At 39.6% G+C, this 26,823-nt stretch overlaps 1 protein-coding gene across 1 annotated transcript in view; it reads right to left on the minus strand.

The window, feature by feature from the left end:
* Positions 1–26,823, minus strand: part of ephb1 (EPH receptor B1) — a gene marked incomplete at its 5' end in the record, with an annotated part of 173,947 nt that overhangs the window by 23,418 nt on the left and 123,706 nt on the right. Inside the window, 4 exons of the mRNA XM_079453230.1 lie at positions 1,684–1,748; positions 2,894–3,002; positions 5,851–6,013; positions 16,903–17,027. Of these exons, the coding sequence (XP_079309356.1) occupies positions 1,684–1,748; positions 2,894–3,002; positions 5,851–6,013; positions 16,903–17,027 (462 nt within the window). The remainder of the gene's footprint in view (positions 1–1,683; positions 1,749–2,893; positions 3,003–5,850; positions 6,014–16,902; positions 17,028–26,823) is intronic.

A 26,823-nucleotide genomic window follows, 5' to 3' on the forward strand; every position in this document is an offset into this window, starting at 1 on the left:
GTAATGAATCATAAAACTAGAAACGTTTCAAGCAAGCAAGCATTTTTAGATATTCATTAAATAATCAAATTGGCATAAAACATTTGCAAAAAATTGAAATAAAGAATAATAGAATAACAGATTTTTCATGTGTTTCTGTAGCTCAATTGGCAGACACTGCATTAGCAACCCAATGGTCACGAGTTCCCCATAAACACACATGTTGATAAAATGCCATAAATGCACTACAAGTCACATTGCACAATAGCAAATGCATAAATGCAAATGTGTACATTTGTCACATGATTCTCATCTGTACAGGTGACATGACCAAATCCACGTTCACACTTGACTTTTCGTTCCAATAACTTTCGCATGCGAATGCGTCAGACCGGAAACGCAAGCCCGTCCGAAGATAATTCGCATTTCGATGCGTAGCAAAGTTTAAGTTTGACCTGCGAATTTGCATCACTTGAGTGCGTGAGACCAATAGAAGATAAGAAACGTCAATGAAATGTAAAAGACGGAAGAATCGCTCATGCCCATTTTCGCAGCACCGTCTGAACAAATTTTACATGCTCAAATTCTAGTCTGACCGCGGCCTAATTCAGTCAGGAATTGCAGACTACCTGTCCTCTTAAATTTACACGATGCATTAGCATTCACAGACAGATGTCAAACTTGAACCAGGTGAACTAAGCCTGAACCGGAGCGTACTGGTCCGAAAGCCAGGACCGGAAGGTCACACCATGAATAAACTTTCTGGTAGTGAATCTGTGGAGACTAGTCACCAGCAACATCTGGAGCACTTAGAGAGTGAATGCTGACACAAATTACCATCCATTTACATTTAACAGTGTGTGTGTGTGCGATCTGAGAAGGTGGATGAGTCCATCTGGGATTGTGTCGTGAGGGTCAAACTGACTTCAGTGGTTTTGCATCATGTAATACGAAAACCAGCACATCCCTGTCTACTGCTTGTTTTGTTCAATTTCCTTGGTGGGAAAATGCTCTTAAAGTCTATACTCCACACACACCTTTCAGCAGCTTATCTGTTCTTCACGTCTTACTAATGCTAATATTGGGCAGTGTCGGAAAGTCCAGTGACATTTCTTCCAATTATATTCATAGTTGAGGGCCCTTAGCTTTGTTTTACGTCATATGCATTGACATTCAAGAACGGATACATTTTAATATAGTAATTACCCAAATATTCCTCACGACACCAATATCATGTTTTCATACTCGTGTGTTTTTTCTTATGTTCACTTTCCTCTTTGTAAATTGTTTGTTTCATGTTCGAGTCTGTCTGTCACATCATTTGTTTACTTTGCCGTCTGCACTTACATTAATTAAATTTTCGCAGATCGCCCACCAAATCCTCTGAGAGGTTACGAGAGAGGAAAGAGAAAGACTTCTCGCTTTCTAATGAGCCTGAAGCTTTTTTGATTGGTATTTGAATGGTAGAAGTTGACTGGTAGGAAAAGCCGCTTTAGTTTTAAAATCAACAAAACGCTAGGGCCTGAAGTCATCCCTTCTTTTCTCTCCAGCGCTACACAGCATCCTCCGGCACCTCCTGTACCTCACATCCCTCTCCTTCTGTTTTGCCCTACTTCAAAGTGCTTTTCAGGATAGGTTTGCCCTGGAGGAAGGGGGCGGGGTCAAGTATAAAAGAAAGGAGGAGGAGTATCGTGGCTTACTCACCTCTGCCGGTGCTGTAGTGCTGTAGCTTGTCGCTGTATATGGCCTCCTTATTGTACGCCCGTTTTCTAAAGAAGAGAGAGAGATAAGAAATTAATTATCACATTTGGATTTTCTTAACAAAATGAAATAAAGCATGAATCTGAATAACTGTGTTATATTTAATTGAGAACAGGGCTTTTTCTCAGTCGCACATGTGTTTGGAGAGGTATTTTGTTGGTCTGATGTGGGTTTGTTTTAGTCATGAGCCTTTGGGACGGATCGGTGGTGTCTTCAGTGATGTTTTCAGTTATGTACAGTGGTTTTAGGTATTCCTTTGTCATTTAAATGTTGGATATAAAGGTAGAATTGCTGGCAATTTACAAGAACCGCATCACTTCGCCCATCAACATCAGTAGCCCACATACAGAAGAAGACTAAAACCTGGTTTATTGGTATGAGATATTTACATTCTTTTAAGAGTTTGGGATTGCCTTTCATGTGAGGATTACACCATAAAGGCAGTACACATAACTGGACATCTCAGAATCCTAAAAAAATGTAAATATGTGACGCAAAGTCCCAAATCACATTTAGATACTTAAGCTATAGACTTGAATTGCAATATAGATAAAAAAAATATCAGACCAAGAGACATCTGAAAACTATTATCAACTTATTTAACCAAAAATTCTCAACAATTCATTAAATGAAAACAATGTTTTATAAATGATTTAGGCTTTTGAAGTGTTTCCAAATACTGTTTGGGCTCCTGGCAAGAGCTCCGAGGTCAAAATTTCCATATTTGAACATATGATTATTCTGCGTTTCTGACAGGATTACTGTCATGGTCAAAACTAATGCTGGGTTCACTCTAAACGCAAACAATCTGGTTCCACGCTCTTTATTACTCACGGGAAATGTGCATAATTCCTGCGTGAGTCACGCGATCAGACAAATATTTTCAACCTTTCGTGGAAGACGATATTGACACGCAAAATGCTTAATTCTCGATTGGTGTCAACACAGCATCAGTATCGATAAATATTTGCAGCAACCACCAAATAATTTGCGGCAGGCCTGAGTTACACAACTATTGAATGCTTTTTGTAATAACACATTCAGAAGCACATTAAGAACGTTCTAAAAGACAACACAACCGGCTGTCTCTCCTAAAGTGAATGAGGATCATGCACCAGCAGCCATACATCTGCTTCCATGAAGGCAATCTCACCTGCTACAGACTATGGATATGGCCACCAGAGACACAATGAAGACCACTCCAGCCGCAGCGGAGCCAGCAATCAACGGCAACTGTTCCCTCAGCTCTGATTTATAGTCGTCTAGACGGAGAGAAAGAGGGAGGATGCATTAGGCTACAGAAACACTGAAATGGCCACTGCCTATAGAGATGAAACAAGATGAAAGAATGTAAACACATGAAGAGGACCTATTCCGGAAGAAGTGATTTTCACAGACTGCCTGAAAAGCTCAAGGGACAGTGAATGAAAAAGAGTGGCTGCAAAATGAAGTCTTGTGGAAAAACAAAAACTGAATATATATATACGTCGATGCATAAAATGGTCAGGTTTGTGCTTTAGGTTAATCGAGGAGAAAAGAAAGCGACACTGCTGAAAGAAGAATCTATATGCTGGTTTCCTGGGCTTTAAGATGACCTCCTAGTCTGACCAATATTAAAAAAATGTTTTCGTTTGTTCACAGCAATGGCGGTTCACAGAGCCTCTCAAAAAATGTTGGATGTTACTAGCAAAGCATGCACACACACACACTTCCACAAGGAAGATAAAGAAAACAGTATTCTACAACTAGACTTTACCACTAAAACATCTCGGTGGTGTTCTGACCTCCCATCCATATAGTCTTGACTATCATCAAATGTCTTTCACAGCTGTGGCTTTCATGTAATTTGCTTATATTTTGAGTTTTTGAGAAAAACATGCGTTTAAATGTTAATTAATTCATTTTTAAATTAGCTCCTTTTTAATTAATCTTTATGTAAATGAACTCATTAATTACAGTGATTAGCGTCATGTTGCTGTGAATTTATATGCCTTTGTTTTACCTTTGTGGTGTACGAACCTAAACATAATTGTATAATGTTACATATAATAAGGTTATATATAAAGTATATATATATATATCCCAAACAAATGACATTTTTAATTAAAGTGAAAAGGACAATCCCCCTAAGATGGTTTGCTAGTCTACGCTAAGAACCTTCCCAAGAACGTTCTCAACTGGTTTGGCCAGCTGAGAAAAGCAAAACCGGACTAGCCTGAGCAAGCTTGGAGACCAGGTAAGATCGCCAACCCTGTCTCTTTAGTTTTTCATCAGGATGTCTATGTTCAGCTTACTTTGAAAACAGGGCGACACTAAGGAAAAAAGAAGTTCCTCTTAAATCAGGTCTTACATGCTGTGTGCCCACGTACCTAACATGCCTGTTAGTGTGTGTGTATTGTTAAATACAAGATTTTAGCAATCAGAAAAACGTGATGGTCGATCGGGATAGGCTGACTCGATCTGTAGCACCCAACAGGAACACAGAGTCTCTGTGTGTACGTGGGCTAAAACACACCTCATTTAACGCAATAATTTCTTCGTCATTACACCTGGCTGTCAAAACAAAAGAGAGACTCCCGGGAGTGTGTGTGTGTTGTGCACGGAGAGAAGAGGTGAGGGTGTGCGTGAGACGAACTTCTTTCCCTGATGATTGGTGCTAATTGTCTTTACGAATGTCGTGTCATGGCAAAATGCCAGTGGATGTGCCCATCAGCTGGCACGGGGTGAACGCGGCCACTAATGACTTTAGCGGGTATGACGGCACGGATGCGCATACACACACATGTTCACACACACACACACACACACAGTAGAAGGCTGTTTGTCTTCATCAGTGACGGCTTGTCTTCGGTGTGTTGAGCCCTTATCTAAAAGCATTTGTGTCTGTACAAATATATGATTGATTTGTGTGTTTGCTGTGTTTCAGAGGCATTGCACATGCATGAAGGTCTGCATTTACATTTATGCATTTATCCAAAGTGACTTTTGGATAACAAGCAATACATTATTATCAGTATGTGTTCCCTGGGAATAAAAACCAACAACATTTACACTGGAACACCATGATCAACCAATTGAACTAAGGGAATGCTGCAAGAACATATGCATGTGTGTGTGCTTTGCATGATTGATGTATTTATGTACATCTGCATATAACAGTCGCGTGAGAACATGTTTCACATCAACTTACACGTGTTGACACGTCAGATCTGCAGTGTTAATGTGAGCATGTCCCACATTAGCTGTGCAGTTCAGTTATATTTACACCAGTGTGACAGCAGAGACAAGGAGGGCTGTGTGTAAAAAATGAAGCCCAAATGTGCGGGTGAGCTGGACAAATAAAGTGTGTGCGTGCGTGCGCGTGTGTATGAGTGTCAGCAATGGGCCAGCTGCCTGGCGGATGTCTTGTAGAGTCCAGTCCCCCTGGCATCCAGTGTGTATGTGTGTCCCTGGCATAGTCATCAGACAGGACATGCTGGACTACAGATACAGCACCATTAATCAAACCCACGAGAGAGACAGAGGTTATATTAGAAAGAGAGAGAGACAGACTCACTTATGCTGTGAGAGGAAGGATAACTACTGATAAATACATTCTGAAAAAATACAGAAAACGAAAAGAACAAATATCAGAAAGCAAAGGGCAGAAAAATGTAAGGAAGAAATATGAGAATTGAGAATTGTGGGTAAAAAGAGAATTTAGTATACCTACATCTAGATAAATGGATGGATGGATGGACAGAGAGACAGACACTGAGGGGGAGAATCATCCACCCACTCTGCACAGACCCCCAAGATGCGAATAATGATTAATTACATAATTCACTAATCATAGCAAAGCATTCTGGGAAAGCTGGCTGCACATGGACTGCACGAAAAATCCTTTGGAAGCAGTTTGGTTGGAAAACAGTCAAAACCACGACAAACACACACACATGACCATCCCATGATGAACACACAAACTATGAATATCGAGAATATAAGAGTTCATGGACACAAATCTAAACGTGTACGTTCACGACAGGGGCTAAAAGAATAAAATCAGCCAGATGCAAAGAGTGCCACTGCACACACAAACACACACACGGGTGTTGGCGTGAAGGTTCATACCATCTGTGAGGGTTTGGAAACACATTTTGTTGCTGTATTTGCCGAACCCGGCGACTGTCCTGGCGCGAACCTGCATGACGTACACTGTGCCTGAGCGCATTCCATCCACACGAGCCGTGTTTGTCTGACTCCTCACCTGCGTCGAGTTCGCCTCTGATAAATCCTGAGGAGAGACAACACGGTTAGTTTTCAACTCTTTGACATTAGTTTATACAAATGAATCTCAGATATATCTACCAGAGAACAATAAGACTAAACAAAGAGCAAATCTAGACTTCTCTTTTTCTCTTTCACAACACTGGTCAGTTAAAGACACATAGCACAACAGATGCAGAACTGAAAAGACGACAAGAAATTAGGTGGCATGTTTCATAAAACGGCTTATAGCTTTTACATATTTTAAAAACAAAAATATGATGTTGAATATATCTTCAACAACTTGTAAAAGCATGACCACAAGCAAGAGAAATTTCTCCCAAGGGCACATACATTTGGCACTTAAAGAGATTTGATATGATATAAAGACAGATTTACTGTATGTCATGATCTTTATATGGGTACTCTGTACTTAAAAAGTCTAAATAAGAGCATAAAGATGTTTTCCTGTAAAATGTAAAAAGTAATTAGTTCACATACATTTCCCCAAATAATACTGAAGTATACTAATGAAGTAGAAATACCCTGGGAGTACTTTATACTCTGTGTACCTTTCAAAACGCTGTATTATAAGCACGTTCACAGGATAATGGAGAGAAAAGGAGATTAAAATAGAACAAGAGTCTACTGCACCAACGGGTTTAATTTGATCTGTTCTGCCTTCCTACCAACTCGAAATCTAAACCATAATGAGCTCAACTCTGTGTTTTCTGCGGAATTAAGTAAAAGACAAGATAAAAGCAAGAGAACAGACAGTAAAACGTCAAATCTAGCACATAAACAGGAGGCAACAAAAATCTGAGCCGACCTCAATTGCTAAACAAAAACTTTTTTAAAGCTTTAAAGGAACGAGATGATATACAGCAAAGCTTTTCAGACACAAGCGCATCAACGCTCAGTTTAGTTTTCAAGGACTCATCAAAATTCACAGCAGCCTTTGGGATAAAAGCACACGCTGCACCCAAAATCTCCCACTGTGATGGCCGAAGGCGAAATCTGTTTCTTAACAACAGCAACATACTAATAATAATAACCGGGAAAACAGTCAAATTAATAATTCAGGTTCAAAACCTGCATGATGGATTTCTGTAGTTTAAGATTCAAGACAGTATATGTCTTAATACCTTTCATCATCACACAGCTGGTGATAACTCAGATCCGCAGCTTTCTGAGGAGGAATTAAAAGCATCTCGGAGGTTGATGTCACCTCTGGTCGAGTGCACTTCAGCATTGTGATAAATAATGTAAAACCCTCAAAACACATGCTCGTGAGACACTGTGCCATTAATAAATGAATGCAGATATCGTCATCAGGTTTTTGTGCATCATGATGGAGCCTGCTGTCCATTTTTGGAACATTTAAAAAAATGGACTCTTAAAGGAACAGCTGACCAGGATGGAGAATCTATCAATAATATAACTCGCCCTCATGTCTTACCAATACTGAAACACAAACTAAGGACTTCCAAAGAATGTTAACAAGGCTTTTAAAATAAACATGAAAGCAAACATGGACGGAAAGTGTTAAGTTTAAACATTTTTACATTTATATGTTTGGCACTTTAAGGGGCACTTAAACTATGCATTTTTTATATGCGTGTTTCCTGAAAACAAACCCACAACCGCCGCAAACGCAATGCTGCATCTACTGAGCTACTAGAACATCAAAATGTTATAAAACTATAGCATAGAAATAGCCAATTTGACTCGTTTGTTTAATGAAGCCATTTGAGAGCTTGGCATGACAAAAGCACACACAGAACATCACTGATGGATATTAGGTGAACTAGCCCTTTAAGAATCTTACTGTACATCACCTATGGGGCTTCATTAAACCTGAGTAATGAAATCTTAAGCTTTACTTTGCATATTTTAGATTTTGTTGATGTAGTCATGTTTGTATTTTACGGATTACAATTTGCCCGAAAACATGTCAGACATTGAACAGTTTATGCACAATCGTTCCTTAAAGTGACAGTAAACCAAGCGATTTAATTTCAACATAATAATAAAATCTGAAATGAGATTAAAATACAGTACAATATTTTATATTATTTATATTAATGATATAAAATAGCGATAGAGATTTATCTTCGTTGATAGCTTTTTCCATCACACCATAAAAAACACTTGCATACGAATTTCTAAACCAACCATATGATTACAAACGTCTGTATTTTCTATATACATGTTGCATTCTTAAAACCATAGTTTTCTTGTCAGACTGTTTTCTGTTCCGACCGAAGCCGCATGTTTGCTAGCGTGCCATTATACTTCCTGTTGAGATGTTTATAAATATGTCTGCACTTTCCCCAGCAGTAAAGCACCCCCCAACCCTATACCCCCCCACGAGTGGCCTTTTCCCGCTGTCAGTCAAATGGGGATTATGGGATGTCCCTCCCCCCCTCTATCACCTCAAGATGGTGAAGATAGTGGGAGGGGCTTATGGAAGGCAGCCAATTGGAGTGCCTGCCAGGGAAGACAGACAAAGCTCTCAGCAGGTCTTCTGCGAGCTGTGGGACTGTTTTGGCAGGAGCCAGGTGTCGTTCCTCCCTACCCTCCCTCAAACCAGCAAAGCAATCTGTCCTGCAGAAGGAACGCGTCTGTCTTACACACAGGCGATCACACAAACGCGGATGGGGTTGGTGTCAAATCAGTCTTTCTGTTAATAGACCGCAGACCGCATACACACACACGATCTCCAACATCCTTTAGTGAGCGTGACACCGCTAGCTGTGGCAAAGTGCCACTTCCCCCAACTGGGTGGCACATGCCACCTCTTCTTGCACCTGGTAGGACCTCTAAAACTTACCACCATAAAAACATGAATGCACATCAGGGACAGTGTGGTGGAAAATTCATTTGCAAATAGATAATAACAATCTATAAAATCTAGGAAATAAAACACATTAGTTATATGGTGTCTCTCTCGCTCAATCTCTCTCTCCTAAGTACATACACAGATATACAGTATGTTGATATACCTACTATATACATAAATTGGCTATGGTGTACATTTTAAAAGTCTCTCAGCATTTCCAAATAATAATCTGTCCCGTTGGTCCAGTTTGTGTCGAGCTGTGGGTTCGAATCTGTATGCACTGCAGCACGTAGAGATCGGCTGCTTTGAAAACTCGAGATTGAATTCATTCAACTGGAACAAAACCTTGTATTGGCCTTGTGAACACTTTCATATCTTTAATAACTGCAGACTTTAGTACTGAACGCTGGATCTCATGCACTGTACGCTCATTGCATAACGCTGAGAGCTATGAAGAAGTATTTAGCTAAAATCACAGAAAAGTTAGAAATGGACGAAGGAGGAAATTTGTGCAATTTCTCACACGTGTGCATGAAATAGTAATCACAAATGGCTTGGATGAAATTACATCAGAAAAGGACTAAGGAAGAGATTACATTATGATAAAGTGATATTTCAATCTTTGATCATCTAAAGAGAACCACCATAAAGTGATATTTATGTGCAGTAGTCTGTTGTCTTGAAGAAAAGAGAGTGTTGCGTTTTATGGGCTTGTGTATTATTGATAACGTAAGTGCAGATAAAACTGTGAGCCAACACTCTCTCTCTGCACCTCGCAAATTGAGATACATGAGAAGAGCTTTGCAAAAGTAAAGTGTCAACCACAAGCTTGAAAGACCAGCAAAACACAAAAAAATTGAATTTGTGAAGCGGTGAATGAGTAAAGAGCGAGAAAACTGCAGTGTATTACACGGTCTACAACACATGACCCAATGCAACAACTACATCACTCTCAATAAAACTATTTGTTTATTCAAAAAAGCGTTAAAACACTCTTAAATAAATTGAACACAATTGTGGTGATGCATTAGTTAATCCAACAAACGTAACTCATAAAATCAAGCAGAGCCGTGGGAAGGGACATTGGCGGAAAAAAATAAATCTGAAGACTTTCGCGTGCGCAAAAAGTTCCTTGAGCAAACCTCGCGTACACACGAGTTACTGTGAATGTGCTGTTTAGGCATAAAATGGCCTAGATGGCACCGGTTAAAATAAATATAGATACTGTGCAAGATATGTAGAATTAGAAATGAATAGGCACATGTCTATATGCAGTCGGTAGAAGATATGTTTTTAGAAAAGAAAAATAGTACACTAACCCTCTCTCTTTCTCTCAACAGGTAGTGGTCTAGCTTTTGTGGAAACTAGTAACTTTGTATTAGCACCTATTGCTCTTGTATGAAATATGGCTTATTGCACCCTGAACTCTTTGTAAGTCGCTTTGGATAAAATCATCTGCTAAATGACTAAATGAAAATGAATGCATGACGACTTTTAAAAGGCAAAATTCATAGCGTATTAATACTACTGCATAGGCTATTATGTATGGGGAGAGTCCCAGTGGCCTTGTTCAATGTCTGTGCAATATAAATATAAGTGATCATGGCATTCGCTGAAAATCACGAATCGGTTATTTCATTAGCACGTTTAGTGTTTGTCCATTGTCCTACAAAGCGGCATCGTTTGAAGAACGCTCTGCACGGTCAACCGCCAGCGTGCACACAATGACATGATTGTATTACGATGTGTTAAATACATGCTGCTTCTATAAGCTCATTTTATTAACAATACCGATTATATGAGGCGTTTTATCCAGGCCATTTCCGTGTAATGCAAATTATATATAGTTTAAAAACTAAATAAATAGTTATTAATTTAAATATTTATTGTTAAATGAGAGGCAAGGTATAGTCTAGGAGACTTTTATAAGAACATTTAAGCCCAACCGGTTTGCCAAGCACGTTTAAATATATAACGTCCTAGCTGAAGAAAACGTGAAACTGCTAAATTAAAAAAAATTACCAATGATGCCCACTTAGCATGCAACGTGACGACAGCGGACTAGCTTTATCACGTCATGTTGCTCGCTCGAGGTGCGAATGGATACACAAGAGAAAGAGAGAGAAGATGGAAAAAACACCAGCCGACTGTGGAGAAGAGCAGAGCTGTAGGCAGAGATCAAACCGTGTACGTGGGCTTTTATGGATTATGATTTTGCTGTGCGTGGGCTTGTTATTATAGAGCGTTCTATTAGAGAAATGTAATATTGTAGTATTGTTTATGAAGACTAATGTGGGCATGTTAACTGAAAGACATTCTGAATGAAGCATAATGTATTTTTAAAGACAGGGATATGAGATGACTCATAATCCCTTACCTCTGGGCTAAAATGAACACACATGCAAGCACAACAGTCGCGACCGCACATAAGCACGTACATACACGAACACACACGCACACACACAGGTGCAGGTTCTTACTGCAGTTAAAAGGGACTCTGACCTTTCCAAAGCAAGTTTTTCTCTGTGTCACGAAGCACACAGATGCAAATTTGAGAAGGAGGGAGTATAATCACAGACTTCAGTTAAAGGCTACCTGTCACATTTGGAATGTAAAAAAGGTCTACTTTCTTTGTCAAGTCAAGTCAACTTTATTTATATAGCGCTTTTACAATTTTCATTGTTACGAAGCAGCTGTACAAGAAAAAATACTGACTATAAGCAAAACATATAAGGTTATGCAAGTCAAATATCAGACAGACTATAAATTCCTATATGCAGTGTTAAATAAAACTATAAAATTCCCCCAAAAACTTTCTTTTGCATTTTAACTCTATTTTTTATTTTATTTCTGAAGTTTGGGAATCATTATGTGCAATGGGAATTGTACAGCATATAAAGAAGCAAGATGTGAATTTTCAGCCAAAAATGTATTTCATCATTTACGATCATGTCATTCCAAACCCGTTTGACTTTCTTTCTTCTGCAGAACACAAAATAAGAAGATTGTGTTGAAGATTGTTGGTAAGTCCTCGTTTACGTTTTTGTATGGACACAAAATCCATGAGACATTTTTCAAAATATCTTCTTTTCTGTTCCACAGATAAAAAAAGTGATATACATGTTTTGAACGTCATGAGGGAGAATAAATGATGACAGAAAATTTCTTATAAAATTTGTGCTTAGTTGCAGTTGGTGAAGGCTTTAAATCACATTTTAGCATTAACCCAAACGTTTACATTCCAACACACAAGTTGAACAAATCCTTTACTTGCATGTGTTCAGTCTTGGAGATCTGTGTAGCTCATTTTAGACCTCACAGACTCCACTACTCCATTTATCCAGAACACAACTGCATTTATAAGTGGCAGAGGGCCAGAGCTTCTGCAGTTCTCTATTAGCCTCCGTGATTGAGGTTAGAAAACTCCTGAACCCTTGTCCCAGAAAACTACCACCGGGTCCAGTCAGTTATCTCACTCAGTGAGGCAGATCTCAGATGGTCGAAGTGAAGATGCTCCGTATCCTTTTGCGTAGTTGAAACTGACAACTGCTGCTGATAATTGACAGCGATGTTGTGGCAGCCTGCAGCTCTTTTGAAACAAGTTAGCCAAACTTCTATATGCAGCGTAAAGTTCCCTCGAGGGACATGAGTGAATGTAGACAGTAAAGGTTATAGTGAGAGTGTGCATGCTTATGAAAAATTGCAAAGTTACAAAGTTGCAGGTTTGTACGGTGTTAATGTTCAACAAAGTCAAAATCAAACGGATCTGGAACGACATGAAGGTGAGCAAATCTGTGCGATAAATGGATATCTATCAAAAATGTAGTTTACATGCATACCAATAAACCAGCTATACAGAAAACCGTGTTAACAAGGGAGTTTGAGACTAGCCAGGTCTATCGTGTGCAGTGGCGTCACCACCGATCGTCTGTCCAGTAATTAAAAGTGCCACAGGAAATCGCTCAGAAGCTGTTTTTTATATATCTTCTCATGTTCGCAGTACCTGCATTTGCAACAATAGTTTTTCATTTTGCCATTCAATAGCGGACTTTTACGTTATTTTACTGATCCTTCCTATTGAGGCTTTAACTATTGCGATGCCAGCATGTGCACAAACAAAACTGGGAGCAAACCGGTAAAGCCATTTACATGCATTGAAAATCTGAGCCCTGATAAAAGAAAAACGATTTTCGCATTTACTTACATGACCTTACTTGTTATCAGCTTATTAAGCAATAATAGTAAGAGCACGTAAACGCACTCTTTATGACATTTGGATTTTCGAAAGAATGAACCCTATTAATGCAACAAACTTGAAATGTTTAAATGGCTTGCAAAGGGAGAATTAAGGTAAATAAACTGCAGACATACATTTATCGTTGCATTCTATGTGCCAACACCGCCGCCATATTACAAAAATCAAGGCTTTTCTAAAACACACAAGTGAATCGGTGACCCTAAAAAGCACAATAATGTTTTCATGGTTTAACAATCTAAATACATACATGTCTTCTCTCCAGTTACTTATAATCCCAATAGCTAGACGTGGACATTTTGTGTAAGCTCCTTTAGACAAGGCGAGACAATTGTATTCAAAGCGCAAGCTGAACATCTGTTGCAGATTCTATCCAACCAAGCATACCAGTCAAATGTCCTGTAAATCCTGTAAAACTTTGCTCATTCAGAGTCCCTGTGCATATATAACGTAACACTGATTTTATCTTAAGTTTAAATTAAGTCATGAATGCCCGTGTTGGCCTGGCGGTGACTGAAATGTCTCAACAACTTTTCGATGCGGTAAAAAATAATCACATGCAGCTGTGAAACCGGACTGTGTGTGATGAGTGACAGGACCTCTAATCAGGGCTCTAACGTTCAGACTTACCCACAATTCCTTCCTACAGTATATACGTGCCGCTCTGCATTTTGATATTCAAGACGATGTATCCACAGAATTTGATTTCAAGCCTTAAAACCGGGCTTGTGCTGGTAATATATTCATCCGTATGACTGTCCTGAACCCCATTTATTATTCATAACTTGACAGGTGGTCACAGCCCTTGTTTTACTTATTTATTTTTTGTTACAGAAAGCAGTCTCAACCTTTCGTCTGGGTTAACCTTAAATAAATTGACTTCTGTTTCCCTTAATCTCTGATTGGTTTGAGCTGGAGAGTGGGGGTGGCCTATTTTCCACCAATACAGAACAACCTCATGAACATCTTTCTTCCACAAGTGTCCATGTATACACCCTATCAGGACCATGTAAATAAGCTTTTAAAAACCTGTCACAAAAGCAAAAACGCTAATAAATGTTTGCATGAACGAGACGGTATATAAGCTGTCAAAAAGCAGATGATGTTGAATTACTACAAACAAGCTCTCAAAATATGCTTTTCACATCACTCATGTTTTCAAGGACGAAGAAACATGCATCAGTGATATTTTCCGTGTGCCGTCTGATTCTGAAGTACCTTTCCTCTTCTCGAATCGGTTTTATAAATCAGCATGTGATTACAAGGCATGCATATTTATAGAAAATAAGCGCTGCACTTGTTCTATTTGCATTTGAGTAAACTATTGTTGAGAGCGGGAGAATTACTCCGGATATACAGTAGATATTATTATCCTAGCGCTTTTGATTAAACTCATTTTCATAATGCAGCTTATTTATCTCGCCAAACATCATTTCAGAAACGGCAATATGCAAAGATTCATTTTCCAGATCCACACGCACAGGAAGAACGTTCACCGCGTGACAGGACAAGCATGCGTACCTGTGCGCAAATTTGGTTTTCGACTGATCATTTCATTTAGCTTAAAGTCTTTCTGTAGCTCCATTAGTACAAAGGTTGCGGGGAACATTCCAAGGAACATACGTACTAATGAAATGTATACCTTGAGTAGGTCACTTTGGATAAAAGCGTCTATCAAAAGAAAAAAATTTAATGTTTCATCCCACAACAGCTTTTAACATCAACCACAATGTGGAGTCAATTCAATTCAATTCAATTTTATTTATATAGCGCCTTTCACAATTTGCATTGTTCCAAAGCAGCTTTACAGGGGAAAAACGAAAAACCCAAGAAAGGGTAAAACACACTACATGGTGTTTTATACAATAAATCCAACTATTCTAGTAAATAATATCTAATGTCAGCATCTCCTGGTGGTTTATTTAGCATATTTGCATTAAGTGAATGCTTGGCTGAAAAGATGCGTTTTTAATCTAGATTTAAATTGGGCGAGTGTGTCTGATCCTCGAATAATATAATAATAGTCAAAGGTGTTCGTTGTAGCTATTCTTTACAATGCAAGCGATCTGTCTTTGCATTTTTACTGCATAATTTATTTGAATTCAAGCTCATTTATACATAGTTCATTTTAAATATGTTGCATTGTTGGTTGCACAAGCAGCTGCACAGAAAACACACATTGTATATATAAATTATAAAAATGTATATAAAATATTTTAAAAGAAAACATTGTTATAGAATAGCATTTTCAGTTTTTCTTAATTTACCTTTATATATATATATATATACACACACATATGAAAAATGCTTAGTTTTATTACCAACGGTTTTTGTCTACTAACAATATTTCTACCCAATTTTAAACAAAAACTGGAGAATCAAGTCCAAATAACAGAAAAGATGCTCTATATTTTTCAGACCTCAAGTTCTATAGATGTATACACAGTAGAATGTATACAGTGATAAACTGGATTTCTCTTTCACATTGCTGTTGGAAGACTATGTTCCTCATGAGTTTTTATTTTATTGGAGTTCAACAAACACTGGGCTGAAATGGCCACCAGACATCTAGAACTGCTCACGGAATAAAAATGTGGAATGGCCTCTTAATTTTTGTCTTATGGACTCCTCTAATGTCCTGCAATAGAAACGGTTCACCGCTGTACGAATAGCCTGCATATTTCATAAAAAATGCAGAAAGGCTGTTACTCTAAATGTTTATGTATGACAGTGATAACAGCCTTGAAAACACCAATCAGTCTGTAAATGTGTGGAAGGCTCCAAAAGCACTGAGTGTTTTCATCGGTCCTGGGCTGAACATGTCACCGGCTGGGTGGTATATGACGACAACATTTCAAAGAAACATCAGACGGGTAATATGGCAATAACTGCTTGTGAGTGTGTATATGTGCATCATTTCGTATGTCCATCATATTCTGTTGTTGAGTCGTAATGCCTTTAAAAGAGGCGAGGGATGCAGTGTGTGTGCGTGAAGGGGAACTCTGGAATCATTAGGTGTAATTGATGTGAGAGCCTCTGTGTTTCACGGTCTCTCTACAGAGACCGGCCAGAGAACTAACCGAACCCAGCTGCCAGCCCATCACTGCCGTTCCAGATTTGGCACAACTTGAGAGTGACTCAATGATGACAGAATGGTTCTTTGTGCGTGAACTGTCCCTTTAAGAACTATAGATGTATCAGTACATGCAGAATAAATGTACACAGTCATATTTGTAGCTTTGGCATAGTTTGGACTTTGATGCAGCTCATATTTGTGCAGGTTTAGCATTTTTGTCTATCTTTGTCTGATGGATCACTTTAAAAAATAAAACAAGAATTTACGCGAAACCATTGCATAAAATGTCACATTTAATTATGCAGGAAGGATTTCATAAAACATTTCCAGTGAAAACCATCCTGCTTGTTTTCTGAAGGAGGGCCAAATAAAGAATCGTTCATTTGACTTCATTGAAAAATTCCTGAATCAAAGCTTTTCTTCTGAAACTTAGAAACTAATTCTTATCGCAATTCCGCCTACTGTATAATGACATCCATTTCTCAAAGTCAATTTCCTGGATGGTCTGTCCTATCAACCAATCAGATTTAAGAATTAGGGTTGGGGTTGGAGATTCTTTGAATCCCTCATTCATCAGGTGTGACCCACTTTCAGTCCTGCATTATGGCTTTCCCTTGTAAGTGTTAAAATGAAACATGACACACAAACAAAAGAACATCCATAAATCCCTAGAGGAATGCAGATGAAGGAGCAGAGAGAAAAATGAAGTCGGTGATGCTGCATGTACACACACAGGCATCTTACCTTCTCATAGTAGCGTAGCTCATAGTCGAGGATGATCCCGTTGGGCTGTTCAGGCTGTGGCCATGACAACGTGATGCTTTTCATCGTAGAGCTGACCTGATGCATGATGGGAACAATGGAGGGAGCTGAAAAGAGACAGCAGGGAAAACGAAGTGAAAATCATTCCAAACAGCCCTCATTCCTGCTGTGTGTACTTAGCTGCTGAATTGATCTGCATCTCCCAGAAACCAAGCACAAACACAGAGAGACACGCTCGGTGTATGATGAAAGAAACGGGCGAGAGGGTGATCGGAGATGTTTAATAGCTTTGTGAGAAACTGCCCTTTGCAATGGAAGTCCATTTTCAGTTCAAGCTCTCTGAATGGCTACAGTGTGTCTCGCCACTTCGTTTTTAAGATACACCTGACTGAACATGCACAGGCTCCAAATTAACCCATCTCTCTCTTTCTCTTGCTCTCTCTCTCTCTCTCTCTCGCCCCATTCAGCTGCTTTTGTAACACACACACAGCAGTTTTTATGAGAATGTAGAGAGTATTGCTGATAGGTTTAGTGTGTTTCATGGGCTGTTTTCCTCACGATGACCAAAGAAATCAAGGTAAAAAAATACATTTGGTCCTCGCACATAGAGTGTACTAAACCCTAAACCGCACACATAGGAAAAATAGGTCAATATCATAACAAATCCAAATGTATTTTATATTTTATGATAAGAGTTCATTTTACTATGACGAAACTTTTTAACTTGCAGAACTCTTAGCTTCAGAGAAGCAACATCAAGCAGGTATGATATGGCTCCTTGAACACAACTCGAGCAGCTCTTTATATCGACCAAACTTCCATGTGATGCTTTTAAAATGGTGACTTAAGAAAAGCGCCACCTTGCTCTGCATCACCGCATTTGAGTTTCTCGCTCTCTCTGGTTCCTGCTCTGTTGCCTGTCTTTGCTTCACATTAGAAATTACTGCTTGTGTGCACACACACGCACACACAGCTATGGAGAGGCTGAGAGTTGAAATTGCTTTTCCGCAGTTTGGTATCCCCTTGTTGGGAGAGGATATACAGAGCACCTTTCTCTCTCCTTCTCTCTCTCTCAACACACACCCAGCTAGCAGTTATTTACCATTCCATATATTGTGTAGCAAAACTGAGATTACCAACCTCGCTGTGTGTGTTTGTGTGTGTGTGAGTGAGAGAGAGAGAGAGAGAGAGAGAACTTTGTGATCAATTTTTAATTTTCTTATCTAAAGCACAGCAGAAGCTCCAATCCCTGCCCTTACAAACCCACAAGCAAACACACACATCGCTGAGGCTTTCAGGTTTTCATGGTATGTTTCCCATACACACCAGACAGACTTGCCACTGTTGAAGACCTGAGTGTCTAAAGATGATTTCAAAGCAACAACATGAACAAACATTACTGCGCAGGCATCCTTTTGTGGCCCGCACGTACCTTCCGCTACACATCTGCGAAGGATAAAGTTCCTGCAGATCATTTCTGATAACAAGCAAAAGAAACCAAGCAGAATCGTAACTTGGCTAAGCTTGCCTCTCCAATATTTTGAATTTAGAATGCAATACCGAGCTAAACCGCTAGAAGTCATCTTTTTAAAAGCGACCAAACTACAGGACCCATATTCAAATATTTATTATTTAATACTCGGGACAGGCACGTGCATCCGATGAAACCATCTATGTATATAAACACAATGCATATACACAAATGCATAATATAATTATTTATGATGGCCAAGTAGTGCAAAACAAACAACAACTTGCAAAACTAATAACAAATCTGAAAACAATCTGTAAACGCAATATTGAATCTATAAACAAAATAATAAACCAAAAAACAACAATTCTAGAAACAGAATGAGTCAGAAACCACATCAACAAGTCTGAAACAAATAACAAAGAATCACAATGACAAATCGATCAAACTGTAAAAGTTATGAACGTTGGAATGGGATAGCTCCTGCTGGACAAAATTCCTGTCAAATAAGATATCCAGAAAGTATGTTCAACATTATGAGGAAGGACATGCATATGCCACAATATAGAGCATTTTCATTTTGCAATTTTGTTTTGCACTTCAGGGCCCAATACTCATAGCTTTATTGGTATTTAAAATGTAATAATTCCCAAAATAAATATGAACAAATACTAATGAATAAATACTATACAATAAAATATTTTAAAAAGTGAATATTGAAACCTGATCTGGAACAATGAATACAACGCGTGTTCATACTTGTAGTTCGGTTCGTTTGGGTTCGCTTAGCGTTCGCACTTGCATTTTAACAGCTAGTCAAAGATATTGAACCCAACAGCTTACGTGTAAAGTCACAACGTGATTGGACAGCTTTTATCATTTATATTTTAAAACTGAACTTATATTTCCTAAACAATGCTGTGTGCACAGTGCTGCATGGGTTATACATGTTCAGTGTATGCCTGCGCATATGAGGGTATTTTTAGCAAGCCGGTAACTCGCGAAGACCTCATGAAGTGTTTAAAGCAGTCAAAAATGGCGGCAGGAATTCCTCTGTTACATGCGCAAGCACATATTTAATAATCAATCCTTTTATATTACCAAATCACTTGATTTTTGGGTCGTATATTGTTATCGTTCCTTTGAAAGTGGACCGAGACCCATCTTTTCAGCGGTCTCGGTTCGCTTGTTTGGTGCGCACCAGGGTTTGGGTGGCAGCGTTCACACTTACACAAATGAACCGCACTAACAGAGCAATCGCACCAGAGCTAGTTTTTATAGAAACAAACATAGCATGAGCACACCCTCAAAACCATCCTTTTTCCTCTGAATGATAGCCTGTGTTTATGCATTGATAAATCTACCGCTCAAAGTTTACATATTTTGTTTCCGCGCTGGCATGCGTGTGTATCATGTGTTGACTGTTTTCCTCCCTCCAGCTGGCAGGAATCCTCTATCCTGACAAAGATTTGTGGCTTGCTGCCTCTTCCTCTCTTCAAACTCATCTCCCACTATGCTCACGTCCTTCTCTTCCTCACTTCTACTCTTCCTCACATCTGTCTGCCTCTGGCCCTCGACAGGACCACTGCCTTGACATTAATCATAGTCACGCTTCCTGCCAAACAGGCCAAAGACATAGAAACAGACTAAGAAAAACACAAAGTACCGAGACACACATGTGAATTCTAAACAATGGTTTCTTGGCGTGACATTGCTAGTACAGGAAAAGGTATCCACTTTTACACTGAGGGATTGTGGGATATCTCAAATTGTCATTATCTTGGATCAGCTGCTGTTTTGGCAGCACGTGCATTTCCAGCATACTTCCCCAAAGCTTGGATAATACACTCACCTAAAGGATTACTAAGAACACCATACTAATACTGTGTTTGAACTGCCTTAATTCTATGTGACATTGTGCAACAAGATGCTGAAAGCATTCTTTAGAAATGTTGGCCCATATTGATAGGATAGTATCTTGCAGTTGATGGAGATTTGTGGGATGCACATCCAGGGCACGAAGCTCCTGTTCCACCACATCCCAAAGATGCTCTATTGGGTTGAGATCTGGTGACTGTGGGGGCCATCTTAGTACAGTGAACTCATTGTCATGTTCAAGAAACCAATTTGAAATGATTCGAGCTTTGTGCATTATCCTGCTGGAAGTAGACATTAGAGGATGGGTACATGGTGGTCATACAGGGATGGACATGGTCAGAAACAATGCTCAGGTAGGCGTGGCATGTAGACGATGCCCAATTGGCACTAAGGGGCCTAAAGTGTGCCAAGAAAACATCCCCCACACCATTACACCACCACCACCACCCTGCACAGTGGTAACAAGGCATGATGGATCCATGTTCTCATTCTGTTTACGTCAAATTCTGACTCTACCATCTGAATGTCTCAACAGAAATCGAGACTCATCAGACCAGGCAACATTTTTTCCAGTCTTCAACTGTCCAATTTTGGTGAGCCCGTGCAAATTGGAGCCTCTTTTTCCTATTTGTAGTGGAGATGAGTGATACCCGGTGGGGTCTTCTGCTGTTGTAGCCCATCCACCTCAAGGTTGTGCGTGTTGTGGCTTCACAAATGCTTTGCTGCATACCTCGGTTGTAACGAGTGGATTCTTCAGTCAAAGTTGCTCTTCTATCAGCTTGAATCAGTCGGCCCATTCTCCTCTGACCTCTAGCATCAACAAGGCATTTTTATCCACAGGACTGCTGCATACTGGATGTTTTTCCCTTTTCACACCATTCTTTGTAAACCCTAGAAATGGTTGTGCATGAAAATCCCAGTAACTGAGCAGATTGTGAAATCTCAGACCGGCCCGTCTGGCACCAACAACCATGCCACGCTCAAAATTGCTTAAATCATCGGTCTTTCCCATTCTGACATTCAGTTTGGAGTTCAGGAGATTGTCTTGACCAGGACCACACCCCTAAATGCATTGAAGCAACTGCCATGTGATTGGTTGATTAGATAATTGCATTAATTGAAAAGGTGTTGTGGCCTAATGGTAAGAGCGTTGGGCTTGTGATCAGAAGGTTGCTGGTTCAAATCTCAGTGCCAGCAGGTCATGACTGAAGTGCCCTTGAGCAAGACACCTTACCCCTGATTGCTCTGCAGTAATGTGTCACTGTAAAAAACTACTTGTAAGTCGCTTTGGATAAAAGCGTCTGCCAAATGAATAAATGTAAATGTTCCTAATAATCCTTTAGGTGAGTGTATATAGTATGGATTGTACAAAATGGCCCAAGGCTTGCAAACTCTCCCCTTACGGCCAGGACATATACAAACTGAGCGAGAGCGAAAGAGAGAGTGTCTAGAAGAGATTAATAGCATGTGACTGTTATCCAGACACTGATAGTATGTACTAGACCCGTAAAACCCGTCTGAGTGACAGCTGAATACATCTCGCCCTGTGCCTGAGCACTTGTGATGCCGAAACACCCTCAATCCTGTTCTATATCACTCCCTCCATCTCTCTTTCTCTGCCAGGCACTCTCATTATTTTCTCTATTCTGTATCTCTTTCAGACCCTTGCCCTCTGCCAACTATATCATATTTCTGAAACATAAATCTAATAAGTTTTATATTAACCAAACCAAAGTGTCAGCACTTCTTCTGCTTTAAGTGAATATGTTTACAGCGTTCTGTCCACAGCGGTTAGTTGAGACAAATCCAATATCAAGTATCTGTTTCTGTTTGTAGCCGCGCCGCCGTTGCTATCGAAAGAGGTGCGTCTAACAGCAATTATAGCACACAGAAACTTTCCAAATTCACTTATGCTGCGGTTGATTGGGAACTTTATCGATCTCCCGCGAAGGCGGACATCGAGATTCTGTCTTTTTCATATGGATGGATTCAATGTTTTCTTATCCTCCAGCTGGATTATGTTCTTGGGCTTCCTCCGGGTTTATATCTGTGGCTCATGGGACTGGTGTTTGCTGGTAATTGGTTTTGTAACCACTGGTCTATGTGTTTGGTCCCGGTGGAGGGATTGCGGTTCGCGCTTTGAGCGGGAGAGTGAAGGTGAGAGAGAGAGACACGGAGGAAAGAGAGTGCACTTATGAAAAATGTGTTGCTGGTTGGTATCGTGGGACGCTGACGGTATCAGATAGTAATGTCATGGGAATTTTACATATGTTATGGTGCGCTTTGATTACGTAAAAAATAAACATTTAAACCCTAAAAAAGATCAGTTAATATCACATTACAATGGTCAATAAAAAAAAGAAATGAAGACCCACAAACCTGTATGTTAAACTTTAAACACAGTTTAAGAGTATATTAAAACAGAACAGATTATTTTCAATTTAAGAAACAGTACACAAACTAAATTTCACAAAATTAGCTGTAAAGAGGGACTGCAATCATATGAACCGCTGCCTTTTATGTGAAGGTGACGTTAAATTCGACGACACACCTGCATCCGCTATATTAATGAAGTAACAATGTCGAATATGCTTCCTGTTGTAACATCCACCCGTTGTAAAAAGAAAAGTGAAATCTAGTGGATAGTAGTAGCAATAACATTCACGTTAATGAATGTTCGATGCGTGCGGAAATATGAATGAAATAAAATCTATTTATAGCTTTGAGAATCGATATTGAATCGACCGCATTTTAAAAACGCGTAATAGATTTTTCGCCCAGTCGTAATGTATACTAAATCGTAGTCGGTTTCAGTGGTTGTGTCTGTACGCAGATATTTCTTGAGACGACGCAGTGAAAAGGAAAAAAGATTGGATAGGGAAAGCTGTGGCTTCGTGCGGATGTGGCCTAAGGTAAGGAATTTTTACCAGACTTGATGATAACATGGTTTAAAATGATCATTTCAGCTAAGTGGTGTACCTCAGCGGGTGCCGTATCACATTTTCAATATTGCCAGTACTCCCTTTCCAGAATCCCTCGCACAACAAATGAAGACACTCATGTGAGGAGAGGGCAGAAAGTCAAAGCTAAATAAATAAAATAAAGCTAAAAACATTGCCGTCCTCCTCCGAGCATCGCGGGGATGAAACACGGCCGATGAAAACCATGTCTGAAATGAAATTGCTTGTAATGGTGGAGCGAATAAGCCATCACAGAAACAACTGATGACAGTCCCGCTTCCTACGGCAGAATAAAGGACGTTATTTGGAAATAAATAATAACAAAATGTACAGTATAGACGGACGAAAAGCAACTTTAAGTCTCCAAATGGCTTCTACTTCAAAACAACAAATACTCCCACTCTTCTCCAGCACCAGCATTATTAAACGTATTTTTGCCAGTGCCTAGGAAGTTTTCCGAACTTTTCTCTTCTTGTAATGGACGTTTAACGTTTCTCTGACCCCCGAGGGTGGGCAAACAAGAGACATTGACTGAATTTAATCACTATGTCTTACAGAGTTAAGGAAAACAACCAAATTACACTCAGCGAGAGGACACGGAGAGCTTAAACCATCAGAGTCGCCTCAAGATAAATGAGTATCTAGTGTTCATAACCCACTTGTCTGTTGCAACGTACAGTAAACCACGCAGCATAAGAAAGTTACATTTAGACACTTAATGACTCATGCACTTCATAAACAATCATAAACATGACAATCAAATAATGTGGAAACCTTATTCCACACAGAAAATATACTACCGTCTTTACAGAATTTCAACCGTAAATAGCTTTGTGGGTGTTCCGTCCTTGTTCCTTCACTCTAGTGGTACAAACACAGTCGCCGGCTTTTTGTGTTGAGCACATGCTTTTGAAAAGTTGACGACGAACAATCTATAGACTATATAATGTGGGGTAACTACACCTTCCACACATCTAAAAGGTCAGTTCTAACCCTCACTCACCCTGCCGTCTGCCCCGACTGGGAGCTCCAGCCGTGGCTCATAAATACCAAACACTCGCTGAGTGTTTTCATCTCCAAACCAGTGAACCCATTGAGAAACACAAGGCACCGCCAGAAGCATATAGAGCCGGGCCGAGAGCTTGACCTGTTATGCTGAAAATAACCGCGTTTGCCGACAGGACACGTTGACATTTCCCATTTTTCATCTCAGTTACTCGCTGCCTAAAGATTGGGCATTGTATTTGTTGTTGTAACATGAGCTGTTATTGATTATCGTTCGGTTATCATTTCTTAATAATCACAAAAGAAATTAATATTTAAAAAATTTGAAGGATTTCTCACCGCCTGATTTAATTTAATTTCCAATAGACCAAGAGCTGTTATACTAAATATCTTAAAACGTAAAGCCTGTTCCAACTTTAACTTCAACAAACTAAAATAACAGAAGTAGGTCTTAAAGAATAAAACAAAACCCTTATTAGGCTTCAATTAATAAGTGATTTAAAATACCATCAGTGTCATCTTCTCCCCAGGCCCATGAGCTCAACATCTGCATCCTTCTATTTTCCAGCCTTTCTACCCCACCGGGCATTTCCATCAGGTACAAGAAGAGCACAATTACGACTTACCTCCGAGACCTCTTCGCACGGGAGAGCCCATTAACCGGCAAAATACTCATTACGCTTTCCAAAACGATAACAATGGAAAAGCGAGCGGCTCTTAAACATCTATCCGTCAACAGCATCATTTAACTGTCACACATACACGCCCAACGGCGGCCATTAGCGCTCATGTTAATCAAGTCTATTTACCTCTGTTCACGTACGATGGCGAGAGGGGAGGAAAGAAATCAGTCAGTCGCCGTTCGCTCGTTCGGCGAGGAGACGACACCATTACGAAAGGAGCGATTATAAGACACTCGGCTACAGATTGAGCCATGTCACGTTTGGACTGCTTGTCTCTGACTCAGTTCAGCCGGAAACAACCGTCACACTCCGAGCACCAATTATACAAATTAACTCCAATTAGACTGGATCAAAACAACAAACTAACACGTGATCCGGACAGGACTTATCACAGTTTAAAAAGAAAGCATGATAGGTTCCTTTCGGGATAAAACCACAGTGAGAAGAAAGAGAGACAATCTCAAAGCCAGAAAAAAGGCAACAGGCTGTATAAATACAATAATCTTCCTGTCCCTGTCATTTTTCATTACACTTATGCAGCTGGCGGAGGCTTTTATGTTTAAACCTTTTTGTCAGTGATGAAGAAAACAAAGAAACTTGTTTTGTTTGTGAAATTAAGCTCGAGTGTAAACACAACAACTACCAATTGTAATAATTGATTTAAAAATGTCAATTTAGCTTGTCAAGCATACAGTGCGTGTTGTTATAAGGAGTGAGACAAATAATACTGGAGTTTGAAGTACATTTTTAAGTTTGCATGTTTCTCAGGATACAAACCCATGACCTTGACATTTTATGGCCATGGTAAATCACTTTAGATAGAGAGAATTCACATGAAACACCTTATGTAAATCTGTTTTCATTTTCTGTTTACATTCTCTAAAGCTTAACTGATAGAGCATGGGACTGAAATGCCAAGGTCGTGGGTGGGATTCCTAGGGACCGCACGTACGGATCAAATGCACTGAAAATACGTGCAGGGATCCGTAAAAAAGCACCATTATAAAACCTGTTATTTCCAGTCTGAGCCCCAGACTTCTGTCTTTACTCCAAAACGAAAGAGCAAGTCAGTTTCGAAATCCGAAAATCAAGCTTCTAATCTACAGAGACCAACCGACTGCAATGTTTTCCACAGAAATGCATGTAAAGATATAGCTGTTGGCAGGTTGTCTTGTGTTTGGCAGCCTTCGCAGGCTTCCAACTGACTGCAGCAGACTCTATAGAGTATTCACACATCTACAGTATATAAACCCGAACATAGTCTTTGATCTCTACATGCCTAAAAGACAAGGAAAACAAGTTGGTCTGTTCTGTTACTTTAAGCAATCTGGTCTTGAAGAAAATATTAAAGGGCAGAAAAATGTATATTATTGACAAAATAATAATAATTAGCTTTCCTTTAACTCAATGGTTTGATCATGGCACTTTAACGCCAAGGTAATGAGTTCGATCCAAGGGATTGAACATACTAAGATACATATGTCCCGAGCCGATCGCAAAGATCGGGATCGGTTGGCCGATCAAGGCATTTTTAACCTGATCGGGATCGGCCATATTTTGCCGGATCATTTCCTTGATCACTCAAGTTTCACAAACGAGAGCGCGATCTGTGACAGCCATGAGGAAAACCAAGAGCATCGGAACAGCCGCTTGTAATGTCTGCAGCGAGAGCATCCCGGAAGGCGCTAGCAACAGAGCTTCATTCAATAACAACAAATTAAAACCAAACCATCCAAAAAGTGGACGGAATACAGCGAGTTCCTTCAGCTCTGTGAGGCTGTGATGGAGAACACGGGTTAGCGTCTTATTTTTCAACCTTCATACATCGCTCTATCGGAGCTTTACAACAAACTTACTGACACAGATGACAAGCATATTAGCAGCTGTCCGCTAACATGAAAGAGAT

Source organism: Barbatula barbatula (assembly GCF_947034865.1).
Source record: "Barbatula barbatula genome assembly, chromosome: 3".
Lineage (NCBI taxonomy): Eukaryota > Metazoa > Chordata > Actinopteri > Cypriniformes > Nemacheilidae > Barbatula > Barbatula barbatula.